This window comes from Notothenia rossii (assembly GCF_949606895.1).
Source record: "Notothenia rossii genome assembly, chromosome: 10".
Lineage (NCBI taxonomy): Eukaryota > Metazoa > Chordata > Actinopteri > Perciformes > Nototheniidae > Notothenia > Notothenia rossii.
In genome coordinates this window covers 55,174,244-55,192,142 of record NC_136908.1, presented here as the reverse complement: position 1 = coordinate 55,192,142, position 17,899 = coordinate 55,174,244, and the positions used below count along the sequence as shown (strand labels likewise).

Sequence of the window (17,899 nt, the reverse complement as noted above, 5' to 3'; positions counted from 1 at the left end):
TGCCTGAATCTTGAAAGTATCACACTTTAATGGATGGAATTGGTCTTGTATCCTTAGATGTATAACGATAATTTAAATAACCTAAAACTGAATGAGGTGTGGGTTTGTGAGAATGAGTGCAAATTCTTCTTTGAAAAATAATTGACCCTGTCTTGTCAGGTGCAGTCATGATTTGTCCTTAGCTTACCTCGTGTTTTCCGGCAACTTCGTCCTCTTTCCTTCCTGTCCCAGGCTCTGACTCCTCTGTGTGAGGACGACAACCAGTCCATAGAGATCATCCAGCGGCTCCAGAAGAACCTGGAAATCCTCATCCAGTCCATGAGCAGGGTGTCCAGTCGCTCTGAGATGCTAGGAGCTATTCACCAGGTTTAAATTACACCATTTATTTTCCTGTGCCAACAACAAAGTGTACAGGCTGGTGATTTTCAATGTGATTTGTGAACTCCAGGAGAGTCGTATCGGTAAGGCTGTGGAGGTGATGATCCAACACGTGGAGAATCTGAGGAGGATGTACACCAAGGAGCACGCCGAGCTGCTGGAGCTGAGAGAGGCGCTCATGCAGAACGAGAGGTCGTTTGGTTCACAAACGGAAAGGGGTAAAGGTAAGAGGAAATGCACATGGAAACACACGTGAAGCATAATATACAATCAATACAGTGATGATTTCATATCAGCTCTGTATGTGTATGTACAATTGAGGTATCGATATGTGAACATATTCTCAGTGATGGAACACGCATGTATACAAAATACCCCAACTGTTCCTCTTTCTAGATGATTTCCGTGGCAAGAAGCAGCCGACACAGTACTACAAGGTCAGCTACGGTTTATACAATATATGAACACATCATTGTCCTTTACTCGGGACTAAAGTTGTAAGAAATATTCATGATTGTGTTAAGAAAGTAGTGCCTTTTGTTTCCCTTTTTCCACCACAGTCATCAACCCGGCGGGTCAGCATAGCAGCCATCCCTCGCTCTGGTGGAGGCAACATGCAGTTTGACATGGTGAGGACTGTCGCTTTCAGATCATGTAGCATGCCATAGGTATTGTCCTGGGTTTTGGCTTTTTGCACTTATATACAAAGATACATCCATGATGCACTAGTTAGCTGGCCTCCTGCTTGAGATAATGCCAATTGCTCCTAGGGGCAATGTAGGGTTTAGAAAATGATCCCAAAAGTGTATATTTTTATAAACGCATTGAGTACTTCCTCCATGATTAGATACCTAACATCTAACCTTAATAAACATAAGGTTTTAACACTTACATTTTCATTGGATTAGGATAGCTTTCAATGCCACTTACATGCAGAATATGGTGAAGTTATGGTTCATATCGTGCAAACAAGCGTTTTTGTTTTGATGAATAATGACTGAAATTGTTTTCCCACCACAGTCCAAAACACAAGACTGCTCAGAGAATGAGACGGAGCGACTGACCAGACGATCCCCATGGTAGGTGTCCGTGTGTGTGTGGGTTTAAATCTGTCTGGATTGTAATATGTAGAGTGAAATTAACTAGATTAAGTCTGTGAAATAACTCTGCCCTTTAAAACACCCCAGTATAGTTTCTGGTGTGCAGGAAGTTACTGGCTGTGTTCCTCAGTCAACCAAAGAGCGCTGTACCATGACATGAGGGTTGTTGTTGTTGTTATTCCCCTATGTGATAACGATGGTTTCCAGGAATGTGGGCGGGAAGAGCTCAGCGCGTCCCCCACTAAAGCGCTTTGTTAGCTCTGCGGCCTGGGTTGAAACTGAAGAACCTTCTCTCTTGATGAAGGGGTAAGACATGCCAATGAGAAGGGTGCCGCGCTGGCTGTGTCTCGCTACGTTTTTACAGTGGCCCCAGATGCTTAAAGATGGCAGCTTTCTGGTGTGACATTACCGTTTGGTTGAACAATATTAAGTATTTGATCTCAATCAATGAAATAAGAAACCTAAAACTTTAAAAGACAACATTTCAATTTGCAAATATATTTAGCCACAGTGATACATGTTGGCTGTAATATTGCAAAGGAAATGATGAACCTGTTTATTTTTGAGAAAAGGAGAAATCTAAAGATATAATCGCACCACAGCTTCCATCTTACATGCATCTGGTCCCTCCTCGCATGGGGAAGTGTTTGTCAGAAGCGAATATCTTTTTGGGGTATTTTTTCCAAATCTAGCACATTTCCTTTTTTTGTAAGATGTAACGTTTGAGACTATGTGGACTTTGACTTTTTCCATTAGAATCATGAAGCTTTCAAATGTTTGGACGAGAAGAGTAGCATTTTCTGTATTTGACTAGCTAAGCAAAAATGTATGCTTAGATGAAACGACTGAAGGACATGTAATGCTCTCCAAATATCTGAAAGGTTGTAAAATTGCTTTGTGGGTTCATGATATTATTGCTGGGCATGCATTGTGTGCAGGGTTCTCATTGCAATACGCAGAATGTTATGCAATGAATTTATTTTGGCTGCATACGCATGAAAAGTGCATGTACATACATACAGGATCTGTGTGGTTGTATTTGAATGTGCAACCGAGCCGTGTGTTTGTGAATGCCTGACCCACGCGTGCCCACAGGACGGCCTACGACAACACCGACTGCCAGGTGGAGGAAGAGCAGAAGGAGGAGCCGGTGGCAGAGAGGAGGAGGTCCAGCCTCAGTGAGCTGGGGATCAAACTCACCTCCCTCATTCTGCCCCTCAAGACGTTAGTCCAACCAAATACCCACCACTGGCCTACTGCAGCACCTCTTTCTGCCAGCAAAGCTAACAGGCTTGCTGCAAAGTTGGGAGAGATAATCATTTAGCTGTAACGAGGTTCCAGTAGCTGCAAACTGAATATTTTCTAAAATATCTTAAATGCAAATACACCCATGAAAGAAGATTTATTATCAAAGATTGACATAAAAAAAATCGTTTTGACATCAGTCACACATTTACATCTTCTGTCAAAGTTGCACTCGGATGGTTGCAAGCTATAGCTTTTCTGAGAGTTAGCACTGCTAATGCTAATACTAAGATTGTTCAACACAATTACTTGCTAATTAATTAGAGATTTGCTTTGTAATAACAATTCTCTACTATCGATAGCAAGCAGCAAATTCTGCATCATTTAATGAGATAATCACTGTGTTACAAATAGAAACAAAGTTAGAGAAGGTTGTGGTTATATGGAACCTCCTAAGCGATGAAACTCTTTCATTAAATGGGTCTGTGCTGGATTAGCTTCTCCTTTGCTCCAGTTGCTCCGCTGCTTTTAATCATGTTAACAGAGCGTACCTGCTAGCAAAAGGCCTGACATGAAGCATTTCTTTCAGCTGTTGACTGTCTTGAGATCAGTGTATGTCCATGTGATAAGTGATTTTATGATCTGCGTTTCATGCAAGGATCTCAAGCTCTGATTTGCATCTTACTAAGAACTAACTCATCTTTACCCGGCTTATTTTGTCTTTCTCTAACATTTTATGTGAAACACTACTTTATTTTTCTGCTGCAAATGAGTGTTTTGTGCAAGCGAATGATGTGCTGTTCTGAACTGTCCTTTCCTCTTTTCCTCCTCTCCACATTGCTCAGGAGTCAGGATGAGCTGTTTGTGATGCTGTAAGTGTGAAGGGAGGAGAGGATTTTATCTCTGTCCCCAAAAAAAGAAATGCATGCCAAAGGCCAATCAAAGGCTAATTACAGCCTCGAACTGAAACTCTCGACGGCTGGAAAATGATTTGAAGCAGCACTCTTACTGTTGACAGATTCCAGGCTATAATTGTCCGCTGCCTTTGCCTTAACAGCTGATGCTCAAATCCACCTCCATGCCAACCGCCATTAACTGAGCTTCTGACAGCCTTTTCATTATGCTAATGATGTGAATGGGTCTTCATCTTTGACACTGTTTGAGACATCGTGGTCAAATGCAGCATTGACGCCAACATTCGCAGCCTGCCATCGATGGAATTAGTTACCAGAAATGAGTCATAGGTTGTATTCCCTTCCTTGAGTCATTTGTGGTAAATAAATCACTCTCTTGCTTTATCTCTAACCATTTTTCACTCATGCTTCATTTTTGTATCCATCATGTGGTAACTTGTTGTTCTTTCGTTGTCCAGTCCGACCCCCTCCCCTAGCCCCACTTCCACTGACCCAGGAATGGTCCAGTCTCTGTCCCACAGCGTCACCTCTTCCCGGTCGGCCGCAGCAGCCGCAGTAGCCAGGAGTGGCCGGGGGCTCTGGCTCTGGTTGGCCATGGTGGTGGTGCTAGCAGGTACGCTCGGTTTGTCTGTAGTACTTATTGTAAGATGACTATTTTACACAAAACAGACTTGTATTTTACAACCTTGGAATTTAAGGACCCACTTTCAACTGATTTGAAACACTAAACAAATTGTTGTATTGATAGGAGTTTTTTTTTTTTTTACGACGCCCTAGCAGTTGAATAATCACAACAGAGCCGGCCAGCTAACCAATCAGAGCAGAGAGGGTTAAAGAAAAATACCTTGGTTGAACATTAAGCAAACACAGCTTTTCTTCAGTACAGCACAGAGATACTTGCGTCTCATGCTTTGTACTTGTTTACTCATGGTTCATCTGCAGGTCTCCTGGCGCTGCTGGCCAGCCTGGTGATGCAGCCAGCGGTTGATGCCGCCCCTGTGGGGACCGGGGACTCCTGGATGACCATCCAGCAGTTACTGTGGCCCTACACGGGGCTCCGTCATAACGGACAGCCCCCCGTCTAACCCTTGAGACTCGGGATGGATGTTGTTACGCCCTTCAACCTCTGCAGAAATGATCCAGGCACTTGGTTGGCGATGTAGTGCAGTGTACCTAAACCCAGAGGCTGTTGGTATGTTTACTGGTGCCTGAAGACTCCCAACACAAGACTCTCATCAACAGGCCAGGCCCCAGGGGATACTTAACCCTATGGAGGATTTATGCATCATGTCACGTTTGCTCAGTTAGTTAGTCTTTGTGTGCATTTGTCTGTGTTTGAAGAGAAGAAGCAGTTACAGGTGGGGAAAACCAAATCTCCTGTTAGAGTTGGCTGCTCAACATCCTGAACACATCATGATGCAGTTCTCCTATCGTCCCAGACCCAATACAGTCTTTCAAATCAGGCTTGACCAGTCATCTGAGCTACAACGAACGCCAATCATGTCACACAGTCATACAATGGGCCGCTGTGCCGTTTCCATTGATGCACATCATGGACTATGGCTCTTATTGTGCCACAAGGCTTTTTAAACAGTGCATGCACTTAAGGAAAAAGGGCGACTCTCCGCCTTTTTGATGAAATGATGAGGACATTTTATAACTTTAAGTCAATAAGCACTGGTCATTAAACTTTAGTTTAAGTGTTTTTAAATGTTTGAAGTCTATGTATGAGTGTCTTAGTTTTGAGTGGGGATATGTGAATATATATTTTTGTTATTAAGTTATAATTATACATTGTTACAGTCTTTACACAAAAGGTTTTTAATTTCATCTTCCTCTTGCTGTGGTTGTCACCGTTTTCAAGTTAATTTTCTTTTGTATGTTCCAAAGAAGATGCGTGAAACTTTGCACACAAATAAAGTAGCAAATTCTACAATAGAAGATGTGTGTTCTTATGTGCATCCATTTTATACATGTATTCATTTTAAAAAGGTCCACACAGGTTATGAATACATGAGTGGTCTGGTGGCACAGAGCAGGCTCTGCACTGTGTCCACAAACAGACAGCTGGAGCCTCTGGGCTTCGCTACACCTTCAGGGCTCATGTCGTCCTGGAGCATGTGGATGAAGGTGGAGTGGAACTCGCCCCCAGGATAGAGGTCCGGAGAGAAAGCCTCACTCTGCTCTGTGATTTCCAGCTTCTGACTCCGCTGTGCCCCCAGCAGGTAGAGGCTCCAGGAGCCCTTAGGCACAGAGTCAGGGCCCCAGTGCTCACACACCTGACAGAGGAGAGGGAATTCAATAAGTAAGGTTTGCTTTGGGAAAAGATCAGAATGCTAAATTGATTAAGCTGTATCTGTTTGAGAGAGAGTACCTGCATGAGCAGATGCTCCGCTCCACATTTGGCATTCCACTTGCTCCACGAGAAAGCGCAGGCAGAGGTGAAGAGGGCCATCTGTTCGTAGGCAGCATGTTCTGTGAGTGGGTCCTGAAGAGGAGAGAAACCACGCAGCACATTTAGAACTGTAATCTAGTGAAGTATTATCAGTAAAAATAACTGAATCGTTCTTTAAAATGGTCGTTCTATTTGACCTAATTTATGATAGGTATATGGTTTTCATTGTGATTGCTCCAGGCAGAATTTCTTTAATTCTTTGGCTTATGAATACATAATCACCATCTTACATCATCCGCAGCATAGCAAATGTTAGCATACTACAAACTAACAAAAACATGGTAAACATACCTGTTTGTAGAGATATCCTGTCATCTCCTACTTTTACTTTATGTGGATACATGGTAGAAACTGTGCTGCCACACTGCTTTGTGCATTTACACAGAATGAATGGCGATCAAAGCAAAACTCTTTAATCTTGTTCCTTTTTAAGAAAAACCAGATGAGATGCAGACCTTGCCGCAGCTGCTGACGTATTTGTCCGTGTACTCGTTCACAAAGATGTTGATCCCTGCGTTGAGCATGGCTCTCTGCAGGGCGGGGCCACTCATCCACTTCCCTTTGAGGTGAGAGAGACCTCTCTCCTGGTCTGACTGCAGCCTGCACTGATCACCCTGTTGGTCCACACAGAGATCAGTCATGCTGAAGATCCTTTCTTCTGGGATTTACATACAATACTTTTCTGTCTCTCACCTGGATCGTGATGCTGAGGTCGATGAGCGCCCCGTTGACGGTGAAAAGAGCAGAGTCCTGGCCCAGCGGCCTGAGCTCCCAGCTGAGGAAGGGAAGGTTGGCATACGTTTCCTGCATCAGCACAAAGGCCTGGAAGGAGTCCATTTTGAAGGAGATTTTGGCCTCTGCCTCCTCATAAGACACTTCAGTGATACCGTCCATCCTCCACTGCTTCCCTGGATAACAAAAAATGTAAATGCTCATGAAAACGTTAAAAAAAACACACTTGTACATTAAAAAAAAAATGTTATTACATATTTAAACTTAAGGTCAAAACAAGTCTAATACAAAAAGTCTTTAAGTAACTTGGAAGGTTTCATGGTGATATTTATTAGTTACATTGTTTGACCCTGTTCAACTGTAATGTCTTCCTGTCATTTTACTACACATTTAAAGTGCAGTGAGTTTTTATTTTTAATGATTCATTGAATAATTCAAAGAGATGAAAAAAATCTGAAATGTCATCAAAAATAATTTTAACCTGGCTTTATCCATTTATGTTGCAGAAATGTATAGAAATAAGCACATCTTATTAAACCTAACATTTCAGTCACCCAGAAATATAACAAATATTTGCCCGGTTATGAATCTCCTTTCTATGCAGGAGAGAATCATGTAGCACGTGTTGTTGCCTGACCTACCTGCAGAATCCCAGCGAGCCACTTCAGGAGTTTCCAGAAAGACAACAAAGTCGGGCAGAGTCACGGACACCCCAACAGGAGGGCAGGTAACCGCTTCAGTTTCCTCTGAGTGAGACTTCTCCTCGGGATAGGGGAACACCTGCAGCCCTTTATCCAACAGCTAGAGAAACATGAGCATTAGCTGCTGGGCATGGTGTGAGTACCAAGCACTGAAACCCCTTTTCTATTCACCTGTCTGATTTCCCAGCCGTTAACCTGGTGGGCTTGTGGCGGGAGGTGAAACACGTTATAGTAGAAGACCCCCCCCAGAGGTGTGTACTGCAATAAGTCCACCGCCTGGAAACATTCGCTGCTGTCCATCACGGTCCGCTGCCCTAGGGGAGACGTCGATTCCCCCTCAGCTGTAGAGACAAAAAACAAGAGTTATGTAGACCAGACCAGACTAGAAAACATTTATATTGTAAATGTGGTTTCTAGACATGTCAATCATTTTTGAGTGACAGCAGGTTTAGGTCCTGTGTGATGTGGCTTTCTTTTTGTTTACATTTGGAAGCGTCAGGCTGGGCATCTTACCCCCGAGCGCCTCCATCTGTGTCTCGATCCGGCTCCCACGGCCTTCTGGGGGCTGGGGGCTGCTTTTCCTCGACTGTACACTGGCTGCACTCTGAGAGAAACACACACAATAAGAACACAAACATCACATTGAATCTATTCACCCAGCTTCTTACCTTCCTCCCTTCATGGCCTTGGATGGACTGCACCTCCTCATCCACTGTCTGCTGCTGCTGTGCCTCAATGTCTTCCACCGCCCCCCCCTCTCTCTTTGTCTCCCCCTGCTCGGGTATCTCTGCTGGAATCTCCTCACCACCTGCGAGAGACCTGGGAGCAAACAGATGAGGTGAGAGAAGAAGAGAGAGCAAAAATAACAGGTATTACCAGCATTACTGTTCGAGTATTAGCTGTAGTATAAGTTATTAGGGGTACATACCTGGGGAGGGGGGTGTTTATTCTGAGGTCAGCCATCCTAGCCAGTGTGGACAGATGGTCATAACGTGTGTGGAGGATCCGCACAGCGATGTTGCTCACAGCCAGCTGTTTGGGAAGCTCAAAGCCAAGGCCCGCCTCCTCAAAATGTAAACCTTTGAACCTGAATTGAGAAAGAAAGACAAATACTAGATACTAAAGGATAATAAATCTGAATGTTCGCTCTTCTCTTCTATTGTCACCGCGTCCTTCACAGACCTCGAGTTCTTCTTGAGGTTGGCCCAGAGACACAGAGTAATATTGTCGTCTTTGACCACAGTCTGCATGTTGCCCGTCTCGGTGTCGATATTCGCACCGGCCGTCTAAGAACAGGAAGAAAATGACCTTTATTAAAGTAAGCAATTGCATCACAGTGTGTAAGTCCAGCTATGATGTGTGTACCTGGAGGATCTCATCAGTGGTGAGGAGGTGTTTATGATGGATCAGCTCCTGCAGGAGTATGAACCCCTCCTGGTACTTCAGGCCCTCTTTTGGATCTGTGTTGTCTCTGATCAGACCTTCAAGCTCCTCAGCCAGCTGTAAGGGACGAAATGAATCCGTTTAAGGCAGAAACACAGTAGTAATGGTGTTGTGATGAGGCTAGCAGTGGTCCTGGACACTGTACATTTTAATCATCATTGATTCATCATCCGAGTGCGTGACATTCAGACCTTTAGAGCCAGAGTACATTGCTTGAGCACGAGTTTGATGTTGACCCCGGGGTCTTCTCTCCATAAGCTGATGTATGTGTTAACATCCTTCTGCACTGCTGGGTCTGGGCTGCCATCACAGTGCAGGTATCTATCCCACTGGACACAAACAACATATTTGTTAATATAGGAGATCTATTCATTGGATATATTATTTGTATTTATTCAGTCAGTCGTTTTCTATGCTTGTGTATGAATCAGGAACACACAAGACCTTGGCTTTCTCCTCAGCATCTGTTTTCCATGTGGTTACTGCAGTGTGATTCTCCTCCAGCAGATGGTGGAGTTCGTTCAGCTCACCCTCTCTGCGCTCTTGGTCCTGTCAGCAAAAAACACCCATGAAAACTCAACACAACTGTACATGTACTACTGTGTATTTCAAGAGTTGTCTATCGCGGTGTTAACAGTTCTGCTCTTTAGTCAGTAGGGTCTGTTTGAGGCTGAATGTATCCTCACAAGGAAAAAGAGTCAGATTATATACATCATTGCAAGTGATCATGATGATTGGCCTTACCTTAAGTTCAAGCTTTTCTAGCACCTTCTTCTTCCTCTCTCCTTCCAATCTTTCCTGCTCTTCTTTTTCTACCTGCAGCTTGGCTTCCCCTATAGAGCAAAAGCACATGGGTACGGACACTTACTTTGATTGCTAAACAGTGCATGGTCGAAGCTCAAACAAATGAATAAAAAGACTGCTTTTCGTCAGTTTCTTTCAGATTTTAATTCCTCATCATTTAGGATTACCTTCCTCTTGCAGTCTCCTCTCCTCATCCTCTTGCTGCTGCGTCGCCTTCTGGGCTTTGGTCAGCTTTCCCTTTGAATAGAAAAATATTACAAATCAGTGTGTAGAAAAAAGTTTATATTACTGAGGTGAAGGTGGACCTACAAGTTAGTTAGTGACAAAATACTGCAAAAGCGAGATGGTGTGGCTGTCTGCATACAACCAACTCTATGGTAAGCAGATGAATGTAGAATTTGTAATGTGCTGACTGACATTCTCATACCTTTCCTTTCTTGGGTGGCTATCACTCACATGAAAGAACATAAAGAGAAAGTTAGAGAATTGTTTTAACAAGGCACATGGGAAAAACCGGAAAAGAAATACAAGCAGTTGAAAGTATTTCCTGCTAATGCTAACTCGAAAGCAACACAGTGTATTTATTTACTATCCTATTACTAGGCTTTTATCCTTACTGTCAATATTTTGTAACAAAATAGTAGTTCATGTTGGTAAAACTATTTGAACATGACAAGGTTTAAGACCAACCGGGGATTATTTAATCGAAAACTTTGTAAAAACTCACCATGCTGAAAGTAAAGCTCTCAAGCGTCCAGGTAACCATAGAAACGTGCACGCATGCGTAGTTTATCTATTTTTCTTTACGACACAACGTAACGACATACGACTGTGCCCACAGTGAGCTTTACTCTAGTAACAGGAAGGACAAAGAAAAGCAAAAGTCTCTTAAATGTAGACCCGCTTTAGTAAAACACTACAACTGAACAAGACGGGTAAATATGAATGCGCTATTTAATATGGTCGTTTGCAGAGTCTGTTATTACTGTAGTATGTGTTGAATGCTAACTAACAAGCTAGCTGTAACGTAAGCTAGCTAAATCCAGAGTGGCATGTTGGCAACTATTTACCTTTAGGGTTCGAGCTATTTAAATAGTTTGACTGTTTCTTTCGCATTTTCATCTCAGTTAACGTAATTTGTATTTTTCTTCTCGTTTCAGAAGTGCTACAGGGCACCTTGGCTCTGACATGGCCAACCATTTAAAAGAGCAAGTTATCAAGCTCTACAAGACTGTAAGTGAAGGAAGTCATTCAAACCAGAGGTGGAAAAAGTACTCAACTCTTGTACTTAACTAAAAGTAGAAGTACTAGAGTGTATGAATATTCTGTTACAAGTACAAGTCAAAACATCCCAAAAGTTACTTTGGCATCAAAATAAACTTTAAGTAGCAAAAGTAAAAGTATGAATTATCCAGATAATATAATTATTGATGCATTTAAGTGTAATGAAACCTGGTAAAGGTGCAGCTAGTTTTTATTACCTTGTATGCTGCTGGGTAGCTTGTGAATGTTCCTCCAGCTGTATTTCATATCATTAACCAAAATCTGCAAAGTAACCAAAGGTATTAAACAAATGTAGTGGAGCACAATGTACCTCTGAATTGTAGTGGAGTAGAAGTACAAAGTAGAAATTAAAAACTCAACTCAAGTAAAGTACAAGTACCTTTTAAAATTGTACTTTACTTAAGAACATGAATTGAGTAAATCAACCTAGTTACTTTACACCACTCATTAAGTCACATGTTTTGGTTGTGTTCTTCATGTGTTTGTGTTTCTCATCCTCCAACAGCTGCTGTATCTTGGCCGAGACTACCCCCAGGGAGCAGCTTACTTCAGAGGGCGCCTGAAGTCAGCTTTCATGAAGAATAAGGACGAGATGGACCCTGAAAAGATCCAGAAGCTGGTGGCCAGAGGGGACTTTGTCATCAAGGAACTGGAGGCTCTGTATTTCCTCAGGAAATATCGAGCTATGAAGAAGAGGTATTTTGATCCAGAAAAAAAATCAGACACATAGAAGCTCCGGATTATTCTTCGTAAAGTACAGTTTATATTAAATGTATCAAATAATGCAAAGCTTTGCATTTTCCCAAACGCGCCTTTAAAAATAAGATCAAGCTCACATTACTCTGCAGAAATGTAATAAACCCTGTTGCCCGTCCATCTATTTAATGGCAGAAAGGGATCATTAATTAAGCTTTTACAGAATGTGCTTTTATTTTTTGTATTTCCAAGTGAAGTCAAGTTCGTTAAATGCCAATGTTTTGAATCGTGAATACTGTATATGTTTATATCATAGGTTTTCCATTTCAAAACAGCTTGAAGTCTAGGTATCAGACTGACTGAATCATATTGTACAATGTATTCTCAGTGTATATATATTTGTAAATACATAGTCAATCTTTTTGTATGAGTAAATGTACATGACTATGTACCAATGCACTATTGGATAAAAGTCAAGCAGGGTTCTACAACAGTGATGCCTTGTGTCATAATAAATATTATACAATTCTTCACTGTCTTTGCTTGTATCAGATTTTATTTATAAATATATTTATTTTCTATCAGTAACTCAGGATACAGCAAAAATCCTTTATATAAAAATGGAAGAAGTCAGCCAAGATTTCCAAACTCATGAGTCATTGCACGTTGGTCTATTAACTCAATGAAGAGCCATAAAACAGCCTAGATTTTCCTGTATTTATTTTGTATTCTAACAGATACCAGATTTTAAAACGCATAACAAATACACATACACTCATACATGTGTAAAAACACATGTTGAATTTTATGTTGGAATGCTGCTTTTTGTTAAGTCCAGCTCAACGTCACAGAAAGCAGGATTACTGCTACCAATTTTTTTATCTCTGTCCCCCGTCATTTCAATATTTTCTGATTGGCTCGTGACCTATAGAAAAAGGGAAGAGCATAAATGATTAGTTATTAGTTCATAGCCTTTGTTTTTGATCCACTGCTGCAGCACTTACTCTGTCTTTAAAAAACTTGAATAGGTGATACACAGTTGTGTCTTCTTTCATTAATGTAAGCCTGGATTCCACTTTCAGCTTCCTACCTCCTGAAATAACAAACACAGCACATCAAAAACAGTACTTTATTAAGAAAAATGTAAATTATTAAACTAATTCTATATTGTTTACCTGTCATAAGGCTGACTAACAATCCCACACTGATAACTATGATGGTTCCAATGGGACTGAAGTAAAGGTAGGACAGAGAGTACCAGTTATCTGCCAGCACAGGCCTGTAGGGGGACCAAACAGTTAACAAGGGGTGACATCTTATATCTTTTTAGGTAACCATTACTCTTAGCTAAGTGACGACACTAAATAGGGCAAATATACTTCTACCATCTAATTACACACTCACTTGCCATCTACTGGGACTGTGGTGATGGGGGTGGACTGTGTTGGCGGAGCAGTGGAGGTCCAGTTGAAGTGGCCTGTGGTGCTGAAGTTACAGCCCTCAGTGGTCAGGGACAGAGGTCGGCTCATCTCAGGGGGCGGGGGGTATATCTGGGCTCCGATGCCCAGCCACAGAGACACAACCAACCCTGACACAAGACCTGACAACGCTCCCTAAAATACATTTTCATCACATAATATAAGAAAAATGTATCTTTCGAAAGAGCAGGCATAAGATGGTTATAGATGTTTTAAGGGGTGGTACGCATGAATGTGCTATCATTGGATAATACCTCTATGGGTAATACAAACAATCATAGATTTGTATAAAAAAAACTCCATAATTTACAGTGTCAATATGCTCTTAAAGCCCTAATATTTAAAGGGTTAATTATTTATTAAGTATTTTTCTATTATCTGATTTGTTTCTTAATTCACTTTGATGTGGACTTACTTTGGAGTTAGCAAATGGACAGAGAATACCCAATGTAAACACGCCAAGCAGAGGACCCCCAAGGATGCCAAATATACTGATGACTGCCTGTATAAAGAAGCACATGTCGATTAAGTCATTGCTATTATAAATCATAACCTTTCTTCTCCCAAAGCCTCCAAAGCACATCTACTCCACCTCCAGGATCCCTCCCATGACTGAAGCCAGTCCGGCCATTCCAATGCATACAATCCCAAACATGATATCTGCAACAGGGACAACATGAGGGAAACATTTGAGATGTTAACCATTCAACAACTCTTCTCAATTGCTGTACATGAGATGATCCACTCACTCAGCCCTTTTGAGATCCAGGACAGATGTTTCTCAGACATGTCAGTGTAGGGTTTGATCAGGTCCTCTACTGTCACTGCAGCCAGTGCATTGATGCTGGAAGACACTGTGCTGGGGTTGATAAAGCACCAAAATGACCCACAGTTTAATAAAAAAAGAACAATCAAACACATTCCTTGCGTGTATGGATGGAAAAACACCAACTTGTTATCAGTACAACCACACTTTATAGTAGTGAACAAACTGAAATGCTGATTAAAGTTATCTAAAATGATATATTTACTGTATTAACCTCAGAGATCCACTATATACAGCTGCAACAAACAGACCAGGAAGGCCAGGGTAGTCTCGCAGGATGTCCATCACCAAATAAGGCATCAACTGCAGAGGAAGGGATTACAGAAGTGCATTGTGTAATGTGAGTCAGTGGGAAGATTTTGACACAATTTGGGTTATTTTCTTTCTTTAATTGTACAGCTATCTCTGTATTTTCTGTTCAAGACATTCATCAGAATATCTCAGCCTCAGTACATGGTACCTGATCTGGAGCAGAAACCAATCCAGCGGTCCATGGGTCACAGTTCTTATAGACTGAGAAGAGACACATTCCTGCAAACACTGAGCACAGCAAGATAAACCAGAGGCCCAGCAGGTTGATGTACAGAGATCTGGAAAAATAATGGAAAAACCCACGAACAGAAACATATAAAAACGTATGTTGTCTCTTTTACAGCGCAATAGTCCCTGCCTGATTGGTTTGAAGAGCAGTTCAATGTATCTCCCAGTAAAACAGTACTCACAGTCTTGCATGTGTGAGGCTCTTGCAGGAGATGTATCTCTGGACCTGGGCCTGGTTGATCCCATAGATGCTGACCCACACAAATGCCCCTCCAAAGGTTATGGTCCAGAAAGTGTGTCTCCTCAGAGGGCTTGTGTCAAAGCTAGTGAAACAGTAAAAAATGGTTTGTTTAAACTTAAGTGAAACGTGAATCATACCCCACTGAGAAACACACATTTACTAGGTCATGTGACATTTAAAGACTTTAGAGGTCGAGGAAGATCGCTAGAACACTATCAAACAATTAATTGGTAGTTTACCAGTACCTTTAGTCTCTTTTAAATTCATTAATGCAACGACTTAAGAGGATGCAGCCTCTGATTTAGACAAAACATGGGGTTTAGATGTTTAAGCGTTGCAAGTACAATATATGTAGTTCTTATAGTTGGAATACCTCTTTTATTGAGTGGTTAATCTATTACCACACTTAAATACTGACACATACTCACTCCCAAAAGTTGAGTCTCCCTCCTTGTTGTGAATCTGAAATGATGGGGAGGACTCCCCCCTGTACGACCACGGACCGGACGATGACAGACAGGAAGCCTGCAACCATGACACCAAGCTGTTGGGGGAGACATTTTCCATTATTTTAGGAAAATCATCCCTGTTTTCTATCCCAGGAGTCACACTAATTTCACCAGTGTGTTATGTTGGTGTTTTGAATAAATGCATCCACTATGTAATATTGTGTTGTATAGGTGGAGATTAGTCATTGCTGTGGTGGTCTACTGGTCAGCTGCTGGTGAACAGCGTTGTCACCGGCAACCACAAAAAGGTATGAGACATTCACAGTAATGCCTGAACCATACCAACCCCTCATTATGTTGTTTTTTCATCCAGAGGCCTACCTGAAACACATCGGTCCAAACCACCGCCTTCAGACCGCCCTAAGAATGATTACGAAAAACTCAGTGATGTCATAGAAAATAAGATGTTTATGACATTTTAATGTTGTGCACATCATTTGATTTACATACCATTGTGCAGTAAAAGGTACAGACCACACCTGTGGAAACAACAGCACCCCACAGATCTATCCCAGTCACTGCAGAGAGGGGGGGGGAGGCTTTCAGACATACTCAAGTGAGCAAAACCAAGCAGCATTAAGTGCCCTCATCGAGGAATGTTTCAGGAATCTGACCAATGTGGACTGAAACCAACATACCTTGGTTTAAAGCAAGAGCTGGGGCATAGATGACGATTCCAGTGTAGAGGATCTGAGAGAAACGATAAAGACACAAATGACTCCCGGGTATCAGATTTGGTGTTTCACCCTGAGAGCTCAAAGGCCCGTCATTATACAGTATGTTGACTTCTTACTCACGGTCTGAATGATGAAGAGGAAAGTTCCCAGCAGACGGGTTGCTCTGTTGAAACGCAGCTCCAGATACTTGCAGATACATGACATAGACAAAAAAAGAACAGACAATACTAGTATATACAGTATTATAATAAAAAATATTGTACCCGATTAGGACAAATACTATTTGTATGCTGCGACACCTCAGAAGCACCACAATACTTCATTCAGAATGGTATTCAATACATAATTTGCCTTTCACAAATATTGCGCATCCTATAATTTGGTCCAAATCTATATTTCAACATATTTATAGGAGCCGTAATAACCTCAGACTACAACCAGGATGTGCTCTCTAGTGTGAGACAATAGCAGTTAAATATCGGGGTAAGATTTTCCAATATATTACAGATGAACCAACATATTCCAGGATGTTGTAAATAGAACAGCTAAAAAACCAAACAACACTCACTTCATATGTACTGGTGATGGCCAGCTTGTAAAAGACTGGGAGGAAGACCTCGGATGTGACCACCATTGTAAATATATAGGAAAGAGCATAAAATCCAATATTGGCTCCATAGCGGTACACCTAGAGGGAGGAGAAAAATGTGTATCTTATATGTGATTGTTTCCATTTCTCTGATCTATCCTTTCATACTTTCGTCTGCTTCATTTTGATGTGGCTATGTGTAATATTGTTTGAAGATAAACACGTTTTCAGTTCAAAGATTGCTATGTGTTCTTGTGTTGAGAATAGTTTTTCCTACAGAATAAAACAGACACTGTATTACTTTTGTGGGGGATATTTTTAAATGAGTCCCATGGGATTCTGCAGTGACCTTACCTCGGCAGGGTTGGACAGCACAGTTATGGCTGACATGAAGCTGGCGGTGAGGGACAGGGAGACGGGCAGGGCCGTCAGTCTCCGGCCACCCATTAGGAAGTCCCCGGAGCTCTGCTGGCCCTTGTCCGTCCAGGCATAGTAGACCCCGACGGCCGCAGACACAAGGAGCATGAGAGCAAACACCAAATAGTCTGCGGCCACAAAGGAGCCAACGACCACTGAGTCCCCTGACATTTTGGTGGATGTCTAAAACTAGAAATACAACTTTTAAGAAAGTTATTCCAACTCTCCCACTTGTTTTCCACTGAAGTAAAACAGATCCTCTTTGGATGAATGGTCCTGATACATCACCTTCTCACTCACCACTGTGCTGAGAGCAGGACCAGAGACCGAAACCTGTCGAGTGTGTGTGTGTGTGTGTGTGTGTGTGTGTGTGTGTGTGTGTGTGTGTGTGTGTGTGTGTGTGTGTGTGTGTGTGTGTGTGTGTGTGTGTGTGTGTGTGTGTGGTGTGTGTGTGGTGTGTGTGTGGTGTGTGTGTGGTGTGTGTGGTGTGTGTGGTGTGTGTGGTGTGTGTGTGTGTGTGTGTGTGTGTGTCATAGAGAGAGAGGACAAATGTGAGCATTCCAGACAGGTACATGTTGAGTTGACAGATAAGGAGAAGCAGAACCGTATCAAATCATATTCCCAAATTTGTTACACATATATTTCTATTGTGACTTTGTGAAAGTCTTCAGGACAAACACTTCTTCCTCCTCTCAGTTTCAGACTTTGCTTGAAATGAAACGTGACTACTAAGGTTTTCTTTATTCTTCTTTAAGTTATGACGTCATAGAGTATAGCAGTGATGCCGTATTTTTGTAGGAAGTTAGCATCTTGTTCCCTCGACAAAAAGCCAATGGGATTTGTCCATTGTGCGTGATAACGTTTGGCCGT

General features: G+C 42.0%; 4 protein-coding genes across 11 annotated transcripts in view; 2 read left to right on the top strand and 2 right to left on the bottom strand.

Moving 5' to 3' along the window:
• lrmp (lymphoid-restricted membrane protein) overlaps positions 1 to 5,578 on the top strand; it is a 30,680-nt gene extending 25,102 nt beyond the window's left edge. For 2 of the 8 annotated variants that reach the window (XM_079654819.1, XM_079654818.1), the window contains exons 31-40: positions 232 to 366; positions 449 to 602; positions 775 to 815; positions 939 to 1,007; positions 1,399 to 1,457; positions 1,686 to 1,784; positions 2,574 to 2,702; positions 3,569 to 3,595; positions 4,096 to 4,250; positions 4,580 to 5,578. In XM_079654819.1, coding sequence (XP_079510945.1) covers positions 232 to 366; positions 449 to 602; positions 775 to 815; positions 939 to 1,007; positions 1,399 to 1,457; positions 1,686 to 1,784; positions 2,574 to 2,702; positions 3,569 to 3,595; positions 4,096 to 4,250; positions 4,580 to 4,722 — 1,011 coding nt within the window. In that variant the 3' untranslated portion in view covers positions 4,723 to 5,578. The remainder of the gene's footprint in view (positions 1 to 231; positions 367 to 448; positions 603 to 774; positions 816 to 938; positions 1,008 to 1,398; positions 1,458 to 1,685; positions 1,785 to 2,573; positions 2,703 to 3,568; positions 3,596 to 4,095; positions 4,251 to 4,579) is intronic. The other 6 variants (XM_079654821.1, XM_079654820.1, XM_079654823.1 and 3 more) reach the window with 6 other exon arrangements.
• dnai7 (dynein axonemal intermediate chain 7) lies at positions 5,235 to 10,541 on the bottom strand. Its single transcript, XM_079654826.1, has 17 exons — positions 10,500 to 10,541; positions 10,200 to 10,217; positions 9,940 to 10,009; positions 9,713 to 9,801; positions 9,413 to 9,517; positions 9,160 to 9,297; positions 8,891 to 9,025; positions 8,708 to 8,811; positions 8,454 to 8,612; positions 8,194 to 8,344; positions 8,039 to 8,129; positions 7,697 to 7,866; positions 7,466 to 7,625; positions 6,786 to 7,000; positions 6,548 to 6,706; positions 6,012 to 6,125; positions 5,235 to 5,916 (listed from the first exon to the last, which is right to left on the bottom strand). Exons 1-17 carry the CDS (start codon positions 10,536 to 10,538, stop codon positions 5,641 to 5,643), a joined length of 2,193 nt encoding a protein of 730 aa, XP_079510952.1. The 5' UTR covers positions 10,539 to 10,541; the 3' UTR covers positions 5,235 to 5,640.
• Positions 10,542 to 10,561: 20 nt separating this feature from the next.
• On the top strand, positions 10,562 to 12,283 carry lyrm5a (LYR motif containing 5a). The gene is made up of 3 exons (XM_079654827.1): positions 10,562 to 10,707; positions 10,933 to 11,005; positions 11,562 to 12,283. The coding sequence occupies exons 2-3, from the start codon at positions 10,961 to 10,963 to the stop codon at positions 11,784 to 11,786; spliced, it is 270 nt and encodes an 89-aa protein (XP_079510953.1). The 5' UTR covers positions 10,562 to 10,707; positions 10,933 to 10,960; the 3' UTR covers positions 11,787 to 12,283.
• A 274-nt stretch (positions 12,284 to 12,557) lies between these two features.
• slc5a8 (solute carrier family 5 member 8) lies at positions 12,558 to 17,477 on the bottom strand (the record flags this gene model as incomplete). The annotated part of the gene is made up of 17 exons (XM_079655683.1): positions 16,967 to 17,477; positions 16,592 to 16,711; positions 16,144 to 16,209; positions 15,985 to 16,036; positions 15,797 to 15,864; positions 15,668 to 15,706; positions 15,266 to 15,381; positions 14,779 to 14,919; positions 14,517 to 14,646; positions 14,271 to 14,359; positions 13,980 to 14,089; positions 13,823 to 13,890; positions 13,646 to 13,732; positions 13,157 to 13,365; positions 12,928 to 13,031; positions 12,757 to 12,845; positions 12,558 to 12,677 (listed from the first exon to the last, which is right to left on the bottom strand). The coding sequence occupies exons 1-17, from the start codon at positions 17,198 to 17,200 to the stop codon at positions 12,558 to 12,560; spliced, it is 1,842 nt and encodes a 613-aa protein (XP_079511809.1). The 5' UTR covers positions 17,201 to 17,477.
• Positions 17,478 to 17,899: the final 422 nt, after the last annotated feature.

Excerpts from the sequence above, each read along its gene's own strand:
- dnai7 (XM_079654826.1), bottom strand. The coding sequence starts at position 10,538 with ATGGTTACCTGGACGCTTGAGAGCTTTACTTTCAGCATG. Across the intron at positions 8,812-8,890 it reads CCACTGATGAGATCCTCCAG|ACGGCCGGTGCGAATATCGA; the intron begins GTACACACATCA and ends TCCTGTTCTTAG. Across the intron at positions 7,867-8,038 it reads ACAGATGGAGGCGCTCGGGG|CTGAGGGGGAATCGACGTCT; the intron begins GTAAGATGCCCA and ends TTGTCTCTACAG.
- lyrm5a (XM_079654827.1), top strand. The coding sequence starts at position 10,961 with ATGGCCAACCATTTAAAAGAGCAAGTTATCAAGCTCTACAAGACT. Across the intron at positions 11,006-11,561 it reads TTATCAAGCTCTACAAGACT|CTGCTGTATCTTGGCCGAGA; the intron begins GTAAGTGAAGGA and ends ATCCTCCAACAG.